The sequence below is a fragment of the Macaca thibetana genome, chromosome 10, assembly GCF_024542745.1.
Source record: "Macaca thibetana thibetana isolate TM-01 chromosome 10, ASM2454274v1, whole genome shotgun sequence".
Taxonomy (NCBI): Eukaryota; Metazoa; Chordata; class Mammalia; order Primates; family Cercopithecidae; genus Macaca; species Macaca thibetana.
Window position 1 is genome coordinate 48,181,194 of NC_065587.1, and position 16,752 is coordinate 48,197,945.

Consider the following 16,752-nt stretch of genomic DNA (forward strand, 5'->3'; position numbering starts at 1 on the left):
TGGCTAATTTTTTTTTTCAGTTTCAGGTTTCTATTTTCGTTTGTAGAACCTGGCTAATTCTTTTTGTAGTTTTTGTAAAGATGGAGTCTCCCTATGTTGCCCAGGCTGGTCTCGAACTCCTGGGCTCAAGCGATCTTGCTGCCTCAGCCTCCCCAAATGCTGGGATTATAGGTGTGAGCCACCACACCCAGCCATGTTTTAGCTTTTAATAATTTTTTTCTTTCTTTCTTTTTTTTTTTTTTTGAGACAGAGTCTGCTCTGTTGCCCAGGCTGGAGTGCAGTGGTGCGATCTAGGCTCATTGCAAGCTCCGCCTCTTGGGTTCACGACATTCTCCTGCCTCAGCCTTCTGAGTAGCTGGGACTACAGGCCACTACGTCTGGCTAATTTTTTGTATTTTTAGTAGAGACAGGGTTTCACCACGTTAGCCAGGATGGTCTTGATCTCCTGACCTTGTGAGCTACCCACCTCGGCCTCTCAAAGTGCTGGGATTACAGGCGTCAGCCACCGTGCCCGGTCAATAATTTTTTTCTTGGTACTAATATGTTAGGGGAGAAGTAACTCAAGAGAGCAGAAATAATCTATAACATTAATATGATGACCAAATAAATGTAGGGTATTTTTGTTATTGAGATATAATCTATATGCCATAAAATACACAGATCTTTAGTTTTCAATTCATTGAGTTTTGACATTTGTCAGCCCCCACATAAATACCACCTCAATCAAGATATGGAGCATTTCCGTCACCCCAGGAAGTTCCCCAGTGTCTGTTCCTATCACCCCACCCGCCCCCACCACCCCAGGCAACTGCTTTTCTGATTTCTATCTCCCATAGATTAGCTTTGCTTTAGTAAATTTATTTTTGATGTACAACTTTACAAAAGAGGCTTGCACTTTCAGAGTTGCTTGTCTATGAGTTGTCACTGCCTGTGATTCTTCACCAGCTCAGACAGCTGTCTCCTTCAACCGTCCCCCTTCACCCGCCCACTAAAGCTTCTTTCTAAATATCTGTGAATGGATATTAAGGACCTCCTAAATTGGATGGTTGGAATTTATTCCTGGACTAAATTTGCATCTCTTTGTAAAGCAATTTCTAATCTAAGGCATGGCGTGGCCCCTAGGATTAATGAGAACTGTGTGTGTATGTGTGGGGGGAGACATGATAATTTAGGAGGTGGTGTTTATTTGCAGCAGGGAGGTTAGTGAGTGGCTCCTGTCTTTGTATGAGCACACACTTTCCATGAACATCAATGGGATTTAGCCAGGCCCACGCAGAGAGAAATAGAAACTAGAACATTCGAAAAAACAAACAACAACAAAAACTCGGGTTTTGGCACAGAACAAGAAAATAGCAGCGTGGTGGAGGGGGCCGCTCTGCACGCCGAGTCTGTGCTCCTCGCAGACAGGTTTTCTCTCACTCCCTATGTGGTCTGGTTATGCTTTGATTCTGAAATGTACCAGTTTCTTTTGGCTGCAGTGTGTACTTTACATCTGATTGGAAACAGGAGTAATCCTTTGATTGTAAAGATGTATGGGCGTAGGGAGGAGTTTCACAAAGCAGCACATCTCTGGATAGATTTACATAAGAGATTTAAAGTCCTTTGAATCGAAGTTAATATATTTCACAGCGTAAACAGTATGAAAGTGAAATTCTCCAAGAACCACAACTGCTAACCCTTGGGTGGTTATGCTGACTGTATTTAAAAAATAACTGTCAGGGCAAGCTTTAAAAGGGGATAGGGGGAGGAGTGACAAGGAAAATGAATGGCTGTAAGCACGTAAGTAAAATGAATGACTGATTTTGGCTTTATCGATTACAAGAAGAAATAAATCTAGATTGGAAGTGGATTCTGCTATGGGTGACTCCCTCCATCCAACCAGATTTTATGAGTTGGGGTTCCCAACTCAGGGGAAGGTTGGGGAAGTTTTAAATTTTTATTAGTTTCTACTTATGCAGTTAATACTTTAATATAGTTTCCTTATAAAAACTTAAAACAGCTGGGTATGGTGGCCTATGCCTGTAATCCCAGCATTTTGGGGGACTGAGGTGGGTGAATTGTGTGAGCTCAGGAGTTCAAGATCAGCCTGGACAACATGGCAAAAATCCATCTCTGCTGGACATGGTGGCTCACACCTGTAATCCCAGCACTTTGGGAGACCGAGGCGGGTGGATCACCTGAGGTCGGGAGACCAGCCTGGCCAACGTGGTGAAACCCTGTCTCTAGTAAAAATACAAAAATTAGCCGGGCATGGTGGTGGGTACCTGTAATACCAGCTACTGAGGAGACTGAGGCAAGAGAATCGCTTGAGCCTGGGAGGCGGAGGTTGCAGTGAGCCGAGATGGCACCACTGCACGCCATCCTGAGCAACAGAGTGAGACTCAGCAAACAGCAAACCATCTCTACCAAAAATACAAAAATTAGCCAGGCATGGTGGCACACGCCTGTGGTCCCAGCTACTCCGGAGGCTGAGGCAGGAGGATCTCTTGAGCCTGGGAGGTGGAGATTGCAGTGAGCCAGGGTCATACTACTGCACTCCAGCCTGGGTGACAGAGCGAGACCCTATCTCAAAATAAACAAACAAAAAAACACTGTAATCCCAGCACTTTGGGAGGCCGAGGTGGGCAGGTCACGAGGTCAAGAGATTGAGACCATCCTGGCCAACATGGTGAAGCTCTGTGTCTACTAAAAATACAAAAATTAGCTGGGTGTGGTGGTGCGTGCCTGTAGTCCCAGCTACTCGAGAGGCTGAGGCAAGAGAATTGCTTGAACCCGGGAGGCGGATGATGCAGTGAGCCAAGATGGAGCCACTGCACTCTCTATCGAGAGAGCGAGACTCCAACAAACAAAACAAAAAACTTAAAACATTAGAGATAGACTGAAGCTCCTTTCAGTCCCTCTCTATCCTGATCCTAGTCTCCTTCCCCGCAGAGAAATCTAACCTGTAGTTAAGGAAATTGGAAAACATTTAAGTGTGTAAAATTTTGTTGCTGTTTATATGAATGGGGTTGCAGTGTATGTCCTGAAAGATTGGTCTTTTCTGCTGGGCTCTGTGAATGCAATGGATGTATCTTACTCTTTTTAACTGTTGCCTGGTGGTCCCTCCTAAGGGCTCCATCCACCTAAGTTTCTCTAGATACAGTGGCAGTAAAGATTAAGATTTCCTACATTTCAGTTCCCATTTATCACTTAGCAGCTTTATGTCTTTGGGCAAGATTACTCAGCCTCTCTGTGCCTCAGTTTCCTCATCTGCATGGGGAGCTCAGTTATAGGAGCATATCTCAGGGTTGTTGTGAGGCTGAAGTGCACTTACAATAGTGCCCAGCACATGGTGGGTGAGAGACAGTATTAATAGTCACCATCGCTTGCTTGTGGAGGGACAGTTTGAGTGTTCCTGTGTGTGTCACCCTCACTCTGAGGTGGTGAATATGGACGTCCTTGTGCGTGTGTGGCAGCGAGGGTTTCTCTAAGGTAGTGTTTCTCCAGGGTGTGTGTGGGAGTGCGTGTTCCCTAAGACAGATTCAGAGAGGGGGGCTTGCAGCGGCGTGTACGTTTGGAATAACTCACAGGTCCTGCCCCCCTGCCCCCCCAAGTGGCCTCTCGCCTTTTCTGCCCCGGCACCAGGAGGGGACGGTTGGCTGCAGCAGGGCTCACCGCTTGTAGAAAGGCTCACTGTCGTCTCTCTCTGCAGGGCTTCGTCCTGGCCGTCACTGTCATCCGTGAGGCGGTGGAGGAGATCCGATGCTACGTGCGGGACAAGGAAGTCAACTCCCAGGTCTACAGCCGGCTCACAGCACGAGGTCAGCCTTCTGGCTCCTGGGCCACGGGGTTGCAGCTCAATCACAGGCCGCTGACAGTCAGGGGAGAAGAGTTCAAGGCCTGGGCTGCGGGTGTGGGCATGCCACGTGGCAGAACAGTCACTTGGTTACTCCAGCACCAGGGAGGCCTCCATCTGCCCTGGATGACAGGTTGACGGGATCCCACCAGGCCCCGGCGGCGTCCACAGGCCTCTTGGTGTTGGTCTTGTCAAATAACTTGTGTGTCATCAACCTGGAATTACATTCTGTGCGGGGTCGTCCCGGCTGGCTAATCCCTTTCCCTTCCTGCTTCCTGGCTGAAGGAGGGCGCCCCTGCTGTTCACATGGGAGTCTGCAAACCGTTTTCAAAGATACTCTTTTGGCAGTGATTACTTTAACATCAAACTGTTGCTACTTTAGTCTTTAGAAAGGCAACAGACTTAGGTAAATACTGCATCCATGAAGATTTCTTTGAAGGCATTTTATAAATCCTGGAAATTGAGGCCTGGAGAGCATGGAGTCTGATCCAAAAATAAATGACCAGTTTTGTATGTCAGAGTTATATGTTTTGGGCTCAAAAACAAAAAATTGAAATTTTGGCCCAGTACAGTGGCTCACGCCTGTAATCCCGCACTTTGGGAGGCTGAGGTGGGTGGATCACCTGAGGTCAGGAGTTCAAGACTAACTTGGCCAACATGGTGGAAACCCTGTCTGTACTACACATGCAAAAATTAGCTGGACATGGTGGCATTCATCTGTAATCCCAGCTACTCCAGAGGCTGAGGCAGGAGAATCACTTGAACCTGGGAGGCGGAGGTTGCAGTGAGCCAAGATCACACCATTGCCCTCCAGCCTGGGTGACAAGAGGGAAACTCCATCTCAAAAAAAAAAAAAAAAAAAAAATTGAAATTGAAATTTTAATAACATTTCCCAGGGATATGAAAATCCTTTTTTCATTGACCCCCTCTTGCAAGATATGTGCATTTTAAATGCTGGATCTTAAAAACCCACTCACACGGTGGAAGAGCCACAAAACAACCCAGCCAGTGTTGACTTCTGTTTCTAATTACAATAGATTTACTGTAAGGTTGCATTCAGAAATGAGAGAATGTTACCTAAAGTTTACTAATGTGGCTATGGAACGTCTATTCGATTGTCCCCTAAGATTACTGATCCCATTCGGGGATTAATGCTGTTTAAAGAGGAGGAGGGGAATAAAGGCTACGCGTTGCCTTCAGGAAATTGAGAATTTGGGAAGAGATAAGGTGGTTTGATGCCAAGGGACTTAGCACCTGAGCCAGGGTCTGAACTGCTGTTGACTGCTTTATGTTTCCAAGGAGGCAGTCCATCCACGGTTTCTTCGGGGTTTTCAGTAGAGTTTTCCTTTTGGGAAAAATGTCAGAGGTGTATGTTTTGGGCTAAAAGAAATGCAGATTTTAATTGTATTTCCCAAGGGTATGAAAATATTTTGTTCTAGTGTATTTGAATACACTGTCATGGTTGGTGGTCTTAAAAATGTGCAGGTCTCTGGGAGAAGGGGGAATTTAGAGTTGGTAAAGAAATGCTTTATTCATGCTAAACTACTGTATTTAGAACATGTTGCTACCAAAAGAAAAAGAATCAGTGTAATCTTTGCAGAGGCAGGTGGCTTGGGCTTTCCGCGTGAGTGGTCAGAAGACCCTTCTGGAGGGCTTTTTTTGTGTGTGGTTCGTGTATATTAAATCCTCCCTTAATAACATATTCTTACTATAACATTTACAACGCTTGGCAACCAACAAAAGCCCCATCGGAGAGAGTGCGGTGGATCTCTTTAGAGCTCAAGAGAAGGGGCCTTCGGATTCCATTCATTCATCCATCCAGGATTCGACCCTCCTTTGGTTCTTTTCATATTGCAATTGCTTTTCCCGTGAATGATTTTTCTGCCCTCTGCTGCACACGCCTTCCCAGCTCTTGCTTTAACTTCACTCAGCTCTTGAAAAGGTCCTAAGGAGAATTGGCAGATGGCTCTAGCATTAAAACCTTGTCTTCCTTTGTGGGTCTCCCTTTGTGGCCCGTGGTGTCCATTGTCATGCCAATGCCACTGTAGGGAAAACAGAGCACAGTTCTGAATATTAACCCAGACCCTGGCGCTGCAATTTGTTGTGAAAGCCCAACAAAACACTGAAGAAACTGTCAGTTTGGAAAGTGATCGAGGCGAGTTTAGTTATTTGATACGCTTTGGGGGGAGGGCCAGGGTAGCAAACCTAAGCTGGGAGATTGCAGGGGAGAGGGAGAAAAAGAAGCCTTTTTTAACTTTCCTGTTAAATTCCTTCATAATATTTCCTTGAGCAAAACTTAACCGTCTTCACTTAGTAAGTTCCAAAGCAAAGTGAAATAAGTATGTATATGTATATTCATGATGGACTGTTTTCTTTCTATCCCATGAAGTCTTCTTTTTTTTTTTTTTTTTTTTTTTTTTAAAGACAGAGTTTGGCTCTTGTTGCCCAAGCTAGAGTGGTGCAGTGGCACGATATTGGCTCACTGCAACCTCCACCTCCCGGCTTTAAGTGATTCTCCTGCCTCAGCCTCCTCAGTAGCTGGGATTACAGGCGCCTGCCACCGCACCCGCCTAATTTTTTTGGATTTTTAGTAGAGATGGGGTTTCACCATGTTGGCCAGGCTGGTCTTGAACTCCTGACCTCAGGTGATCCACCTGCCTCAGCCTCCCAAAGTACTGGGATTACAGGCATGAGCCACCACGCCCGGCCTCACATGAAACCTTAAAATGTACTTTTCAACAGTATTTTGCAGGATGAAAATGTCCAGGAGTCAGAATGCCTTGATCACTAAACTATAGGCCATGGTATTTACCTACTTGCTACATCCTTTTGTGATGAATAGTAATAGCAGTACTTGTATCATTATAGTTAAATTTTAAAATTTGTTTTCGCAATAATTCCTAACTAGCAAAAAAATTGCAAGAATTGTATGGAGAATTCTAGTATGCCCTTAACCCAGATTCATGAAATGTGACATTTCACCACGTTGTTTATTTATTTATTTAGAGACAGGGTCTCACTGTGTCACCTGGGCTGGGGTGCAGTGGTGGGATCTGGACTCACTGCAACCTTCGCCTTCCAGGTTCAAGCAGTCTTCTCACTTCAGCCTCCGAGTAGTTGGGACTACAGGTGCACACCCCCACACCCTGCTAAATTTCTATTTTTTACTTGTAGGGATGGGCTTTCCATGTTGCCCAGGATGCACAGTTGCGTTTTTTCTTCCCTCTAAACCTCCTCATGCAGGCTGGAGTGCAGTGGCGCCATCTCGGCTCACTGCAACCTCTGCTTCCCGGGTTGAAGTGATTCTCCTGCCTCAGCCTCCCGAGTAGCTGGGATGACAGGTGTGCACCACCATGCCCTGCTAATTTTTGTATTTTTAGTAGAGACGGGGTTTCACCATGTTAGCCAGGCTGGTCTTGAACTCCTGACCGCAGGCAGTCGGCCCACTTCAGCCTCCCAAAATGTTGGGATTACAGGTGTGAGCCACTGCACCCGACCACAGTTGCTTTTTAATACTTTCTTTCCCCTCATGTCCATATGCATATAGGTATATCTGGGGTCATTGGAGACAAGTTGCAGACATCATTCCCTTTTGTGCCTAAATACTTAAGTGCTTAATTCCTTAAAGGACATTTCTCTTATATAACATAGTTATGTACAATTACCAAAATCAAAAAAATTGAATATCAGTATATTGCTATTAATTTATAATCCTTTTTAAAAATTTGCCATTTGTCCCTAAAATGTTTTTTGATAGCATTTTTTTCTTAGTTCAGGAATAGACTGGGTTCATCAGTTATATTTAGTTGTCCTCTCTCCTTGGTCTCCTCTAACCTGGCAGAGTTCCTTGGTTTTCTTTGTCTTTCATTATCTTGACATTTTGAAGAGGACAGGCTGGTTTCAAGCCAGTTACTTTGTATCCTGTCACTCCATTTGTATTTGTTGGATGTGGCCTCAAAACTAGATTTATTTTTTATTTATTTGTTTGTTCATTTATTGAGATGGAGTCTTGCTCTGCCGCCCAGGCTAGAGTGCAATAGCGTGATCTCAACTCACTGCAACCTCCACCTCCTGGATTCAAGCAGTTCTCCTTGCTTCAGCCACCCAAGTAGCTGGGATTACGGGTGTGTGCCACCATGCCTGGCTAATTTTTGTATTTTTAATAGAGACGTGGTTTTGCCATATTGGCCAGGCTGGTCAAGTGACCCGCCTACCTTGGCCTCCCAAAGGTCTGGGATTACAGGTGTGAGCCACCATGCCTGGCCAGTAATTTTATTTTAAACAGCTGAATTAATAGGAACTCATTGTTGGGAGGAAAAAATGGATGACAGGTTTTTTTTTATTGCTGTTACTTTGTTTTAGTTGTTTTCAACATTTTAGATCATCTTATTTCAATCAAGGTTTATCCTTTTTTTTTTTTAATTGTAGAGATGGGGTTTCGCCATGTTGCCCAGGCTGGTTTCGAACTCTTGAGCTCAAGTGATCCACCCGCCTCACCCTCCCAAAGTGCTGGGATTACAGGTGTGAGCCACTGTGCCCAGTCAAGGTGTATCTCGAACAACATCAGTTGGATTAATTTTCGATACAACTGCCATGGCTTAATAAGATGTATTTGAAGTACTTTGATAATCAAATTAGCTATCCACATGGAAATGACCTTTTAGTCATTATTTTAGGAAGTATTTGGTTGGGCACAGTGGCTCATGCCTGTAATCCCAGCACTTTAGGAGGCTGGGGTACGAGGATTGCTTGAGGCCAGGAGTTGAACACTGCAGTGAGCCATGATCACATTGCTATACTCTAGACTGGGGGACAGAGCCAGACTCCATCTCTAAAACACACACTACACACACACACACACACACACACACACACACACACACACACACACAAGAGACTTCATCATGTACCAAGTCTATGCTAGGTTTCTGCATCACAGAGATGAACATGAGAGCCTGGGGTCCCAGGAAGTCATATCCAGTGAGGTATTCAGGCCTGTAAACAGATAATTACAAAAAATGGCATGAGTGTGGTGGTCCTCATAAGGAATGTCCCCTTTCTGGCCACTGCATTCTCGGTTCTGAGCATCGTTCCCAGGAGTTGAAAGTAGTGGTTCCGAGCTTGCTCTGCCAGGGTTCAGGAGTCCTGCTTCCACCTGGGTAGATCCTTTAAGTTCTCAGTAAATGAATCTAAATCAGGGAACATAATGGCACCTACCTTAGAGGGTTGCTGTAAGTGAAGCTCCTGCATGGGAAGAGCTCAGCATTGTGCCTTGGGACTTGGCATGGTGGAGAGAGGCCAGTGTGGATGGTATTGCAGCAGGCGTTTCTTAAGTGTCAGTGGGTGGATTAATGGAGGTATGAGCCAGGGGTGATGGAGTCCATCAGAGAATCTGGTGATGTCTTTCCAGAAGAGGTGACCTTCATCTTGAGTCTTAGAGGAGGGAAGACAGCGAGACTGGCTACATGATTTGTGGGACCCAATGCACATGAACATGTAGGACCTTTATTTTATTAAGAATCTCAAGATGGCAACAGCAGGGCATTGAAGCAAGTACGGGACCCTCCTGAACATGGAACTCAGGCCAGGACCCAGATGGCATGCCATGGTAAAGAGTTCTCCAAAAAGGGTATTGAGTCGAATGCAAGGCTGCAGCCTGTGACGGCTGGGGTGGCAGGCTACAGAACCCAGGTTCCAACACCAGCTTGCTGTTCCCAATTAGGCTACGTTTCCTGAGCCTCTCCCTCCTGGGAGAACAGAAGAAAAGACCACCCAGGCCAGTAATAACCTGAGGCTCTGGAAGGGTTGATCCTGTGTTTCAGGAATTCATATACAGTACAGGCATGCTGTAGGAAAAAGGTGGCACTGAGCTGTTTGAAAAATTGCTGTTCAAATTAGGAAGCGGGAGAAAAAATGAAGAAAGGCTATCTGCCATCAGCTAGCCAGGTGCTAGATAAGGTTTAATCTGTAGTTTCTTGTTCTTTATTTTTGAGATGGGGTCTCACTCTGTTACCCAGGCTGGAGTGCACTGGCACAGTCACAGTTCACTGCAGTCTGTAATGCCCAGGCTTAAGTGATTCTCCCACCTCAGCGTCCCAAGTAACTGGGACCATAGTTGCAGGTCACTACACCTGGCTAACTTTTTAATTCTTTGTAGAGATGAAGTTGCCCAGGCTGGTCTCAAATGATCCTCCTGCCTTGGCTTCCCAAAGTGTAGGGATTACAGGCAAGAGCCACCGTGCCCAGCCTAGTCTGTAGTCTTCTAGATAGCCCTGTGAAGGTAGCTTTTATGAGTGTAGATGTAGGGAAGGAAAAAATTTCTTTCTCTCACTCATTGCTAGGTTCATGGCTGAGGCCCCTATAACAAAAGAGAGGAAAAGCATCCTGTCTGGGATGATGAGCTAGCAAAGGGCAGAGCTGGGATGTGAACCCAGGCTTGTTTGCATGTAAAACCTTAGCCTTTAAATCAAGGTACCTACTATGTGCCAGAAGCTGAGCTCAGCACTTTGGCATATAATATCTGAACAGTTGCTATAGTGTTCAGCCTTAATACATGTGCTACAGAGGTGCTTTTAAGATCTGAGTCATTTTAAAACACATCTCTGAGTCCAAAGAAACATATCAATCTAGCCTCTTCATTGTCAGATGGACAAACTGGTGAAAACCACATGGGGTAGTGCTTTTGGATAAACAAGCATCCTTTTCCTCCTACTTAAAATTCACATTTAAACGTCAGAGACTTAAGAGCATTTCTTAGACCTTTATGAATTTTTATGGTTTTAATTATAGAGCTGTCTTCCTAAATTAATAGCATTCCGTGGCACTGGAAATAAAGCCAGAAAGGAGAAGATCTTGGAGATGTAGCAGATCCAGCAAAACTTAGTTTTGTTACTCAGGAGAATTGGGTTGGACTGGAAAAAAATAATTAGTGAAGGAATTATTTCTCTTGTACTTGCCTTCCCCAAACCAAAAGTTTAATGGGGGTGGGGGTTGCCTCGATTATCACAGGTGGTGAGGGAAATGGGATTTGCATTTTCACAAGATGAATTCCATGGGTGTTCATACCAGGAATGCTTTCCCAGACTAACTTGTGATCAAGGGCTAAATGAAGCAGGCAGACAATTAGCCTTGAAAGAAGTGCAAACAGAGGCATAATTAACACAATTGCTGATGCTTCTTTCCTGCTGGGGACATCTGGGCAGGCTGACCATAAGTCATAAGCCAAAAGTCTACGCTCTTTTGCGTATCTTCAGCTTTCTCCTACATATGTGGTATAAAAAATCGACCTGATAGCTTTCCTTTTCCAGTTCTTTCTAGATAGTTAAGCGATGCCCTCTGCTCACTCTTTCTCATTTACAGAATCACTTGTAACCTCAAGGATCTCACCTCCATTTGAGGATATATTTTTTCAGTGTAGCACAAAACCCATGTACCATTATCTAGGATTGCAATTAATGTGACTTAAATTTCAAGACCTAAGAATGCACGTTTTTCTTTTTTGGAGTTGTATGTCATTGGGGTTAATCAGAAGGTATAATAATGTAGGAAAGGTGCATTAATTAACGGAGAGTTGTTTAGCTAATAATTAACTAAATTGAAACTCTACGTTCCTAAACACAAGTACTACTTATGTTTCAAAGTATAAACTCTGTCCAGACATGGGAGAACATTAAGATATGCGTTATGATTTTTTTTAAAGAAGAGAATTGTATTGATAGACTTTTCAATGTTACTGCAGCAAAACTGCTGCAAAGATCCTTCACTAAGGACCTCAAAGACAATTCAGTGAACAAAGAACTCCCTTCCCAAATTTCCCTTGTCTAAGATTCAGAGCATCAGCAGCTATGAATGAGTCTTATTTATAACAGATTTTGGCGAATACTTTTTCATACTGCCTGATGCAGATATAGAGTGTGTTTTTTTTTTTTTTTTTGAGATGGAGTTTCGCTCTTGTTGCCCAGGCTAGAGTGTAATGGTGCGATCTCAGCTGACTGCAACCTTCGCCTCCCAGGTTCAAGCGATTCTCCTGCCTCAGCCTTCTGAGTAGCTGGGATTACAGGCATGCGCCACCATGCCCGGCTAATTTTGTATTTTTAGTAGAGATGGTATTTCTCCATGTCAGTCAGGCTGGTCTCGAACTCCCGACCATAGGTGACCCACCTGCCTCAGCCTCCCAAAGTGCTGGGATTACATGCCTGAGCCACTGTACCCAGCTTATATATAAAGTTATTCAAGATCCACAAAGTTCAAATTTTCCTTTCAGAGAACTCAATTTCATTTTATTACAAGTAATTGGTGAACTGATCTATTGTTTAATTAAAAAAAAAAAAACACCAAAAACTCAAACTTGCAAATTGCGCTGTTATTCCCAAAAGGTACTTCCCCCCTGTAAGGGTGTTCGTCTGCTTCATCATTTCTGGGCACCATAAACCGGCAAGACCATTTATATATTTTAAAAGCCACTGTTGGGTATAAACTCGTTACATTTAAACTGCAGCCTTTTTTTTCTAAGTTCCCACTATTTAAACAAAAGCCCCAGGAAGTGCTGGTGATTATTTATAATAATCCTTTCAACTCTTTGCCTGTTTTCAAATAACAGTCTTTTCTTTGGCTTTGGGGAAGGCAGACAACTCTATTTGAATATGAAAATTTCAACTTTAAACCTCTGAACTCTGCTGGGTCTGCAGAGGCGTTTTAATGTCAACCCCAGGAAATGTACACATGAAGCAGAATTTACAACTCATCACTGTCACAGTTAGATTAGAGTGTGAGTTAAAGAGTAATACATTAACCAGGGTTAGTGCATGGAGATTGTTGTTAGAGATCTACAAAAGCAATCAATGTCCTGCATGAACAATGAAAAATACAAGTATAGTTGGAGGTGTTCAGGGTCAAAAAAAAGGCCCACACATACTAGTGCCCTGGAATTTATTTAAAAAAAAATTTTTTGGTAGGCTGTTCTGCAGTTTGACTGAATTGTCATTTGCTTGTTTCGACTCAAGGGAAACATCTGGTTTCTCCCTGCGATGTAGACAAACTGCTCTTATTCTGAAGCTGTCATCCATGAAAGGCATGGTTTGGGCTCAATAGGTTTGCTTATGAAAGGCTTGGGGTCCATCGCTACAGAAATAAACAGCTCTAATAATTGGAAGTTTGTTCCCCGTTATAAACTCTGATTGAGAGACGACTTAGGTGAAGTGGCGAAAGCTGAAAGGGATAGATTTATTAGAAGACTTTTAATGATTTAGGATGTGGCAGGCAGCGAATTTTCTGCTTAACTTTTGCAAAAATCTCTTACCTTTTGTAGAATTTCTGCGAATGCATTAAAAAATCTTAGAGCCTTGATTTTGGAGATGGGGTGTTACAGGAAAAGTTCAGAGTTCTGTGGCCTTGGTTCTTAGGAGAGGGCCAGGTTTTCCTGCACGCTTTATAAAGAAGGTATTATTGGGAGTTTTTACTAGCCTTCTGGACCAGTTACATAATTTGTGGGACCCAGTGAAAAGTAAAAATGGTGCGGGGGGGGGGGCTTGTTCAAAAATTATTAAGATCAGATGGTTAGATCTTGAGTTAAAAAAAAACAAAAACTGACAGTTTTAAGACATTAATGGTAAAGCATCGTCCAAGCTGGGAGCCCTGTGTATTGGTCCTTTTTCTATCTTAGGAGTCTCTGGGGAAGATGAGACCAAAACAGAACAATGACAAAAAACCAAGGAGCGCTTGGGAAGTGTGCCAGCCGGAGGCACGTTGGGAGGGCATTTTCTTCCCTGCCAGATCAACTGTAGGGAGGGTTCCTGCCCTTTTTTGAGATTGGTAATAATTGCTATCAATGTGCTGTTTTTTCTTTCTCCTGTTACTTTGTTAGGACATAGGAGCCTTTCTGTCAGTTTGCTTCTGTGTATCCTGTTCTTCCCCTTTTTTGCAACAATGTAGAAGACTCAGAACAGTGGTTGATGTGAGGTTAGAAATCATGTGTTTGAGCCCTTTCTACACCCTTACCAATTTTTTCATTCTGGGAGTCAGTTCTAACCACTGAATGCCCAGTGATTCCTCACTTCTAACTTTGGTCTCTCTTTTCTCTTCCTCTTTCTCTCTACCAACTTGAGAGCTCCTTAGAGGGGGACGTTTTAGTCAAATACTGACAGCCAAGCCTAGGGCCTGGCTGGTGGAAAACTCCCAGTAAATTTGGGAATGTAAATAACAGTATCTGCTTTTTTAAATCTCTTTTCTTCTTGGTGCTTTTTCTCCTTTTCATTCTGGTTTTGTATTTTCTCTCATTACATGCACACACACACACACACACACGCACACATACCATGCCCAGCATGAAGGCCCAAACCATATAGATATTTAATTTAACTTTTTTTTTTTTTTTTTTTTTTTTGAGACGGAGTCTTGCACTGTCGCCCGGAGTACAGTGGCACTGGAGTACAGTGGCACGATCTTGGCTCACTGCAACCTCCTCCACCTTCCAGGTTCAAGCGATTCTCCTGCCTCAGCCTCACAAGTAGCTGGGATTACAGGCGCCTGTCACCATGCCTGGCTAATTTTTTGTATTTTTAGTAGAGACCTGGTTTCACTAAGTTAGCCAGCTGGTCTCGAATGCCTGACCTCATGATCCACCCGCCTCGGCCTCCCAAAGTGCTGGGATTACAGGCGTGAGCCACCGCGCCCAGCCTAATTAACTTTTTTGAAAAATAGAGACAGGGTTTTGCCATGCTGCGCAGGCTGGTCTCAAACTCCTGGGCTCAAGCAATCCACCCACCTCGGCCTCCCAAAGTGCTAGGATTGGGAGCTACTGTGCCCAGCCAAACTACATATTTTTGGTCACCAAAAGAAAAGGCAACATGGGGCAAGAAGTCCAAATTGACAGCACTCTGCAGTGGCTCAACAGAAGGGGAGAGTCTGGGAATCTGTGTTTGTTCAAGCTGGAGATCCGAGGCTCATCCCCCCAAAACACTGAAATGCTAATGAATGACCGTGGGTAAAAAACCCAAGTAACCTCACGATGGTGCGATGGTGCGGCTCCTGCTTCCTCCCTTAGAGGAGGAGCAAGAGCCCTGTTGGCTGACGGACAGTCGGGTACAGTAGGTGTGTTTGCGTGAAGGATTGGTCTGCTGGGGTTACTCAGAAACTGCTCTGCAAACACAGAGGATTAAAGGGGTTTTTGTTGAGGCAGAACAGATGGACAGAGAGAGGCAGAGTTCAAATGAATGGATCGTAAATCAGGACTCACTTGCAGAAGGGAAAAATCTGGGTCTGGTCACTAAAAAATTTGAGCTAATTTTAATTATTATTATTTTTTCTTATTAGGAAAGCAACCTTATGCTTAATGGAAAAATAATTCATGTGAAAAATTTGGAAAATAAATGTACCAGAGAAAGCCCTGCTGATTCTTTCAGGAGAATCTCCCTGAGTTTGTCCTCTGTCCTGCTAACATACACACATGTACATAGGTGATTATTATTTAATAAGAATGAACACATATACTCTTCTTTGAGTTAGATTTTAAGAGGGAACCTGTGACTAGAGCTTGAAGATGTGAACCCAGGCGTGATCATTTGGGCCAGGCCAGCAACATCAATTTTAGTAATAAAACCAAAGACAATGTGTAAATTTATGTTTGGGAAAGTTGGGACAAGCTCAAGTGAAGGAAAAGTTCATTGGCGCTGAGGGCCACGTTGAATTTACGGTCTTCCTTCAAGTAATACCTTCCTGAGCTCCCAGAAAAATGATGCGTCTGTGTCTATTTTTCCTTTTGCCCCCTAGTGGAGCAAGAAGATTGGTTCAGGCCATGAAATTGTACTGCCAATGAGACCCTCTCTTTACCCATTTCTCTCTTTCTTCCTCTCTCTTTTTTCTTTTTTTTTTTGAGACAGAGTTTCGCTCTTGTTGCCCAGGTTGGAGTGCAGTGGTGCAAACTGGGCTCACTGCAACCTCCACCTCCCGGGTTCAAGCAATACTCCTGCCTCAGCGCTCCCGAGTAGCTGCGATTATAGGTGTGCGCTACCACATCCAGCTAATTTTGTATTTAGTAGAGATGGGGTTTCTCCATGTTGGTCAGGCTGGTCTCAAACTCCTGACCTCTGGTGATCTGCCCGCCTCGGCCTCCCAAAGTATTGGGATTAGAGGCGTGAGCCACTGTGCCCGGCCCTCTCTCTCTCTCTCTCTCTTTTTTTTTTTTTTTTTTGAGGCAGCGTCTTATTCTTTTTCCCAGGCTGCAGTGCAGTGGCACAATCTCAGCTCACAGCAGCCTTGGTTGCCTGGGATCAAGCATTCCTCCTACCTCAGTCTCCTGAGTAGCTGGGACTACAGGCACACATCACCACACCTGGCTAATTTTTTGTGTTTGCTGTAGAGATAGGGTCTTGCCATGTTGCCCAGGCTGGTCTTGAACTAATAGGCTCAAGCGATCCACCTGTCTCAGCCTCCCAAAGTGCTGAGATTATAGGTGTGAGTCACTGCATCTGGCCCATTTCTAGTCATCTAATTGGATGTTTTCCAGTCTCTCTGTAAATATATTGACCAAAGCCCAAGACATAATGAAACGAGGCCAGTGGGTCTCTCTCTAGCAGGCCAGCTCCGGTCATTGGATTGAGTTTAGCATCACATTTTATGAAAATGAGGTGCCATTAGATGCTAGATGCTCACTTACGGTGAGATACTCACAGTAGGAGAGTCCAGAAGTCTTACCAGCAATTGAGGGTTGGTCTAGCTCGCCATCGTTAGTTGAGTGCTTTCTAGAAGTCAGTAGTGTTGACTGGGCACAGTGGCTCATGCCTGTAATCCCAGCAATTTGGGAGGCTGAGGTGGGTGGATCACAAGGTCAGGACTTCGAGAACAGCCTGGCCAATATGGTGAAGCCCCGTCTCTACTAAAACTTAACAAAAATTAGCCAGACGTGGTGGTAGGCGCCTGTA

At 44.3% G+C, this 16,752-nt stretch overlaps 1 protein-coding gene across 1 annotated transcript in view; it reads left to right on the forward strand.

Moving 5' to 3' along the window:
* The window catches only part of ATP9A (ATPase phospholipid transporting 9A (putative)), a 166,210-nt gene that overhangs the window by 43,160 nt on the left and 106,298 nt on the right, over nucleotides 1-16,752 (forward strand). Inside the window, exon 4 of the mRNA XM_050807429.1 lies at nucleotides 3,692-3,800. Within this exon, the coding sequence (XP_050663386.1) occupies nucleotides 3,692-3,800 (109 nt within the window). The remainder of the gene's footprint in view (nucleotides 1-3,691; nucleotides 3,801-16,752) is intronic.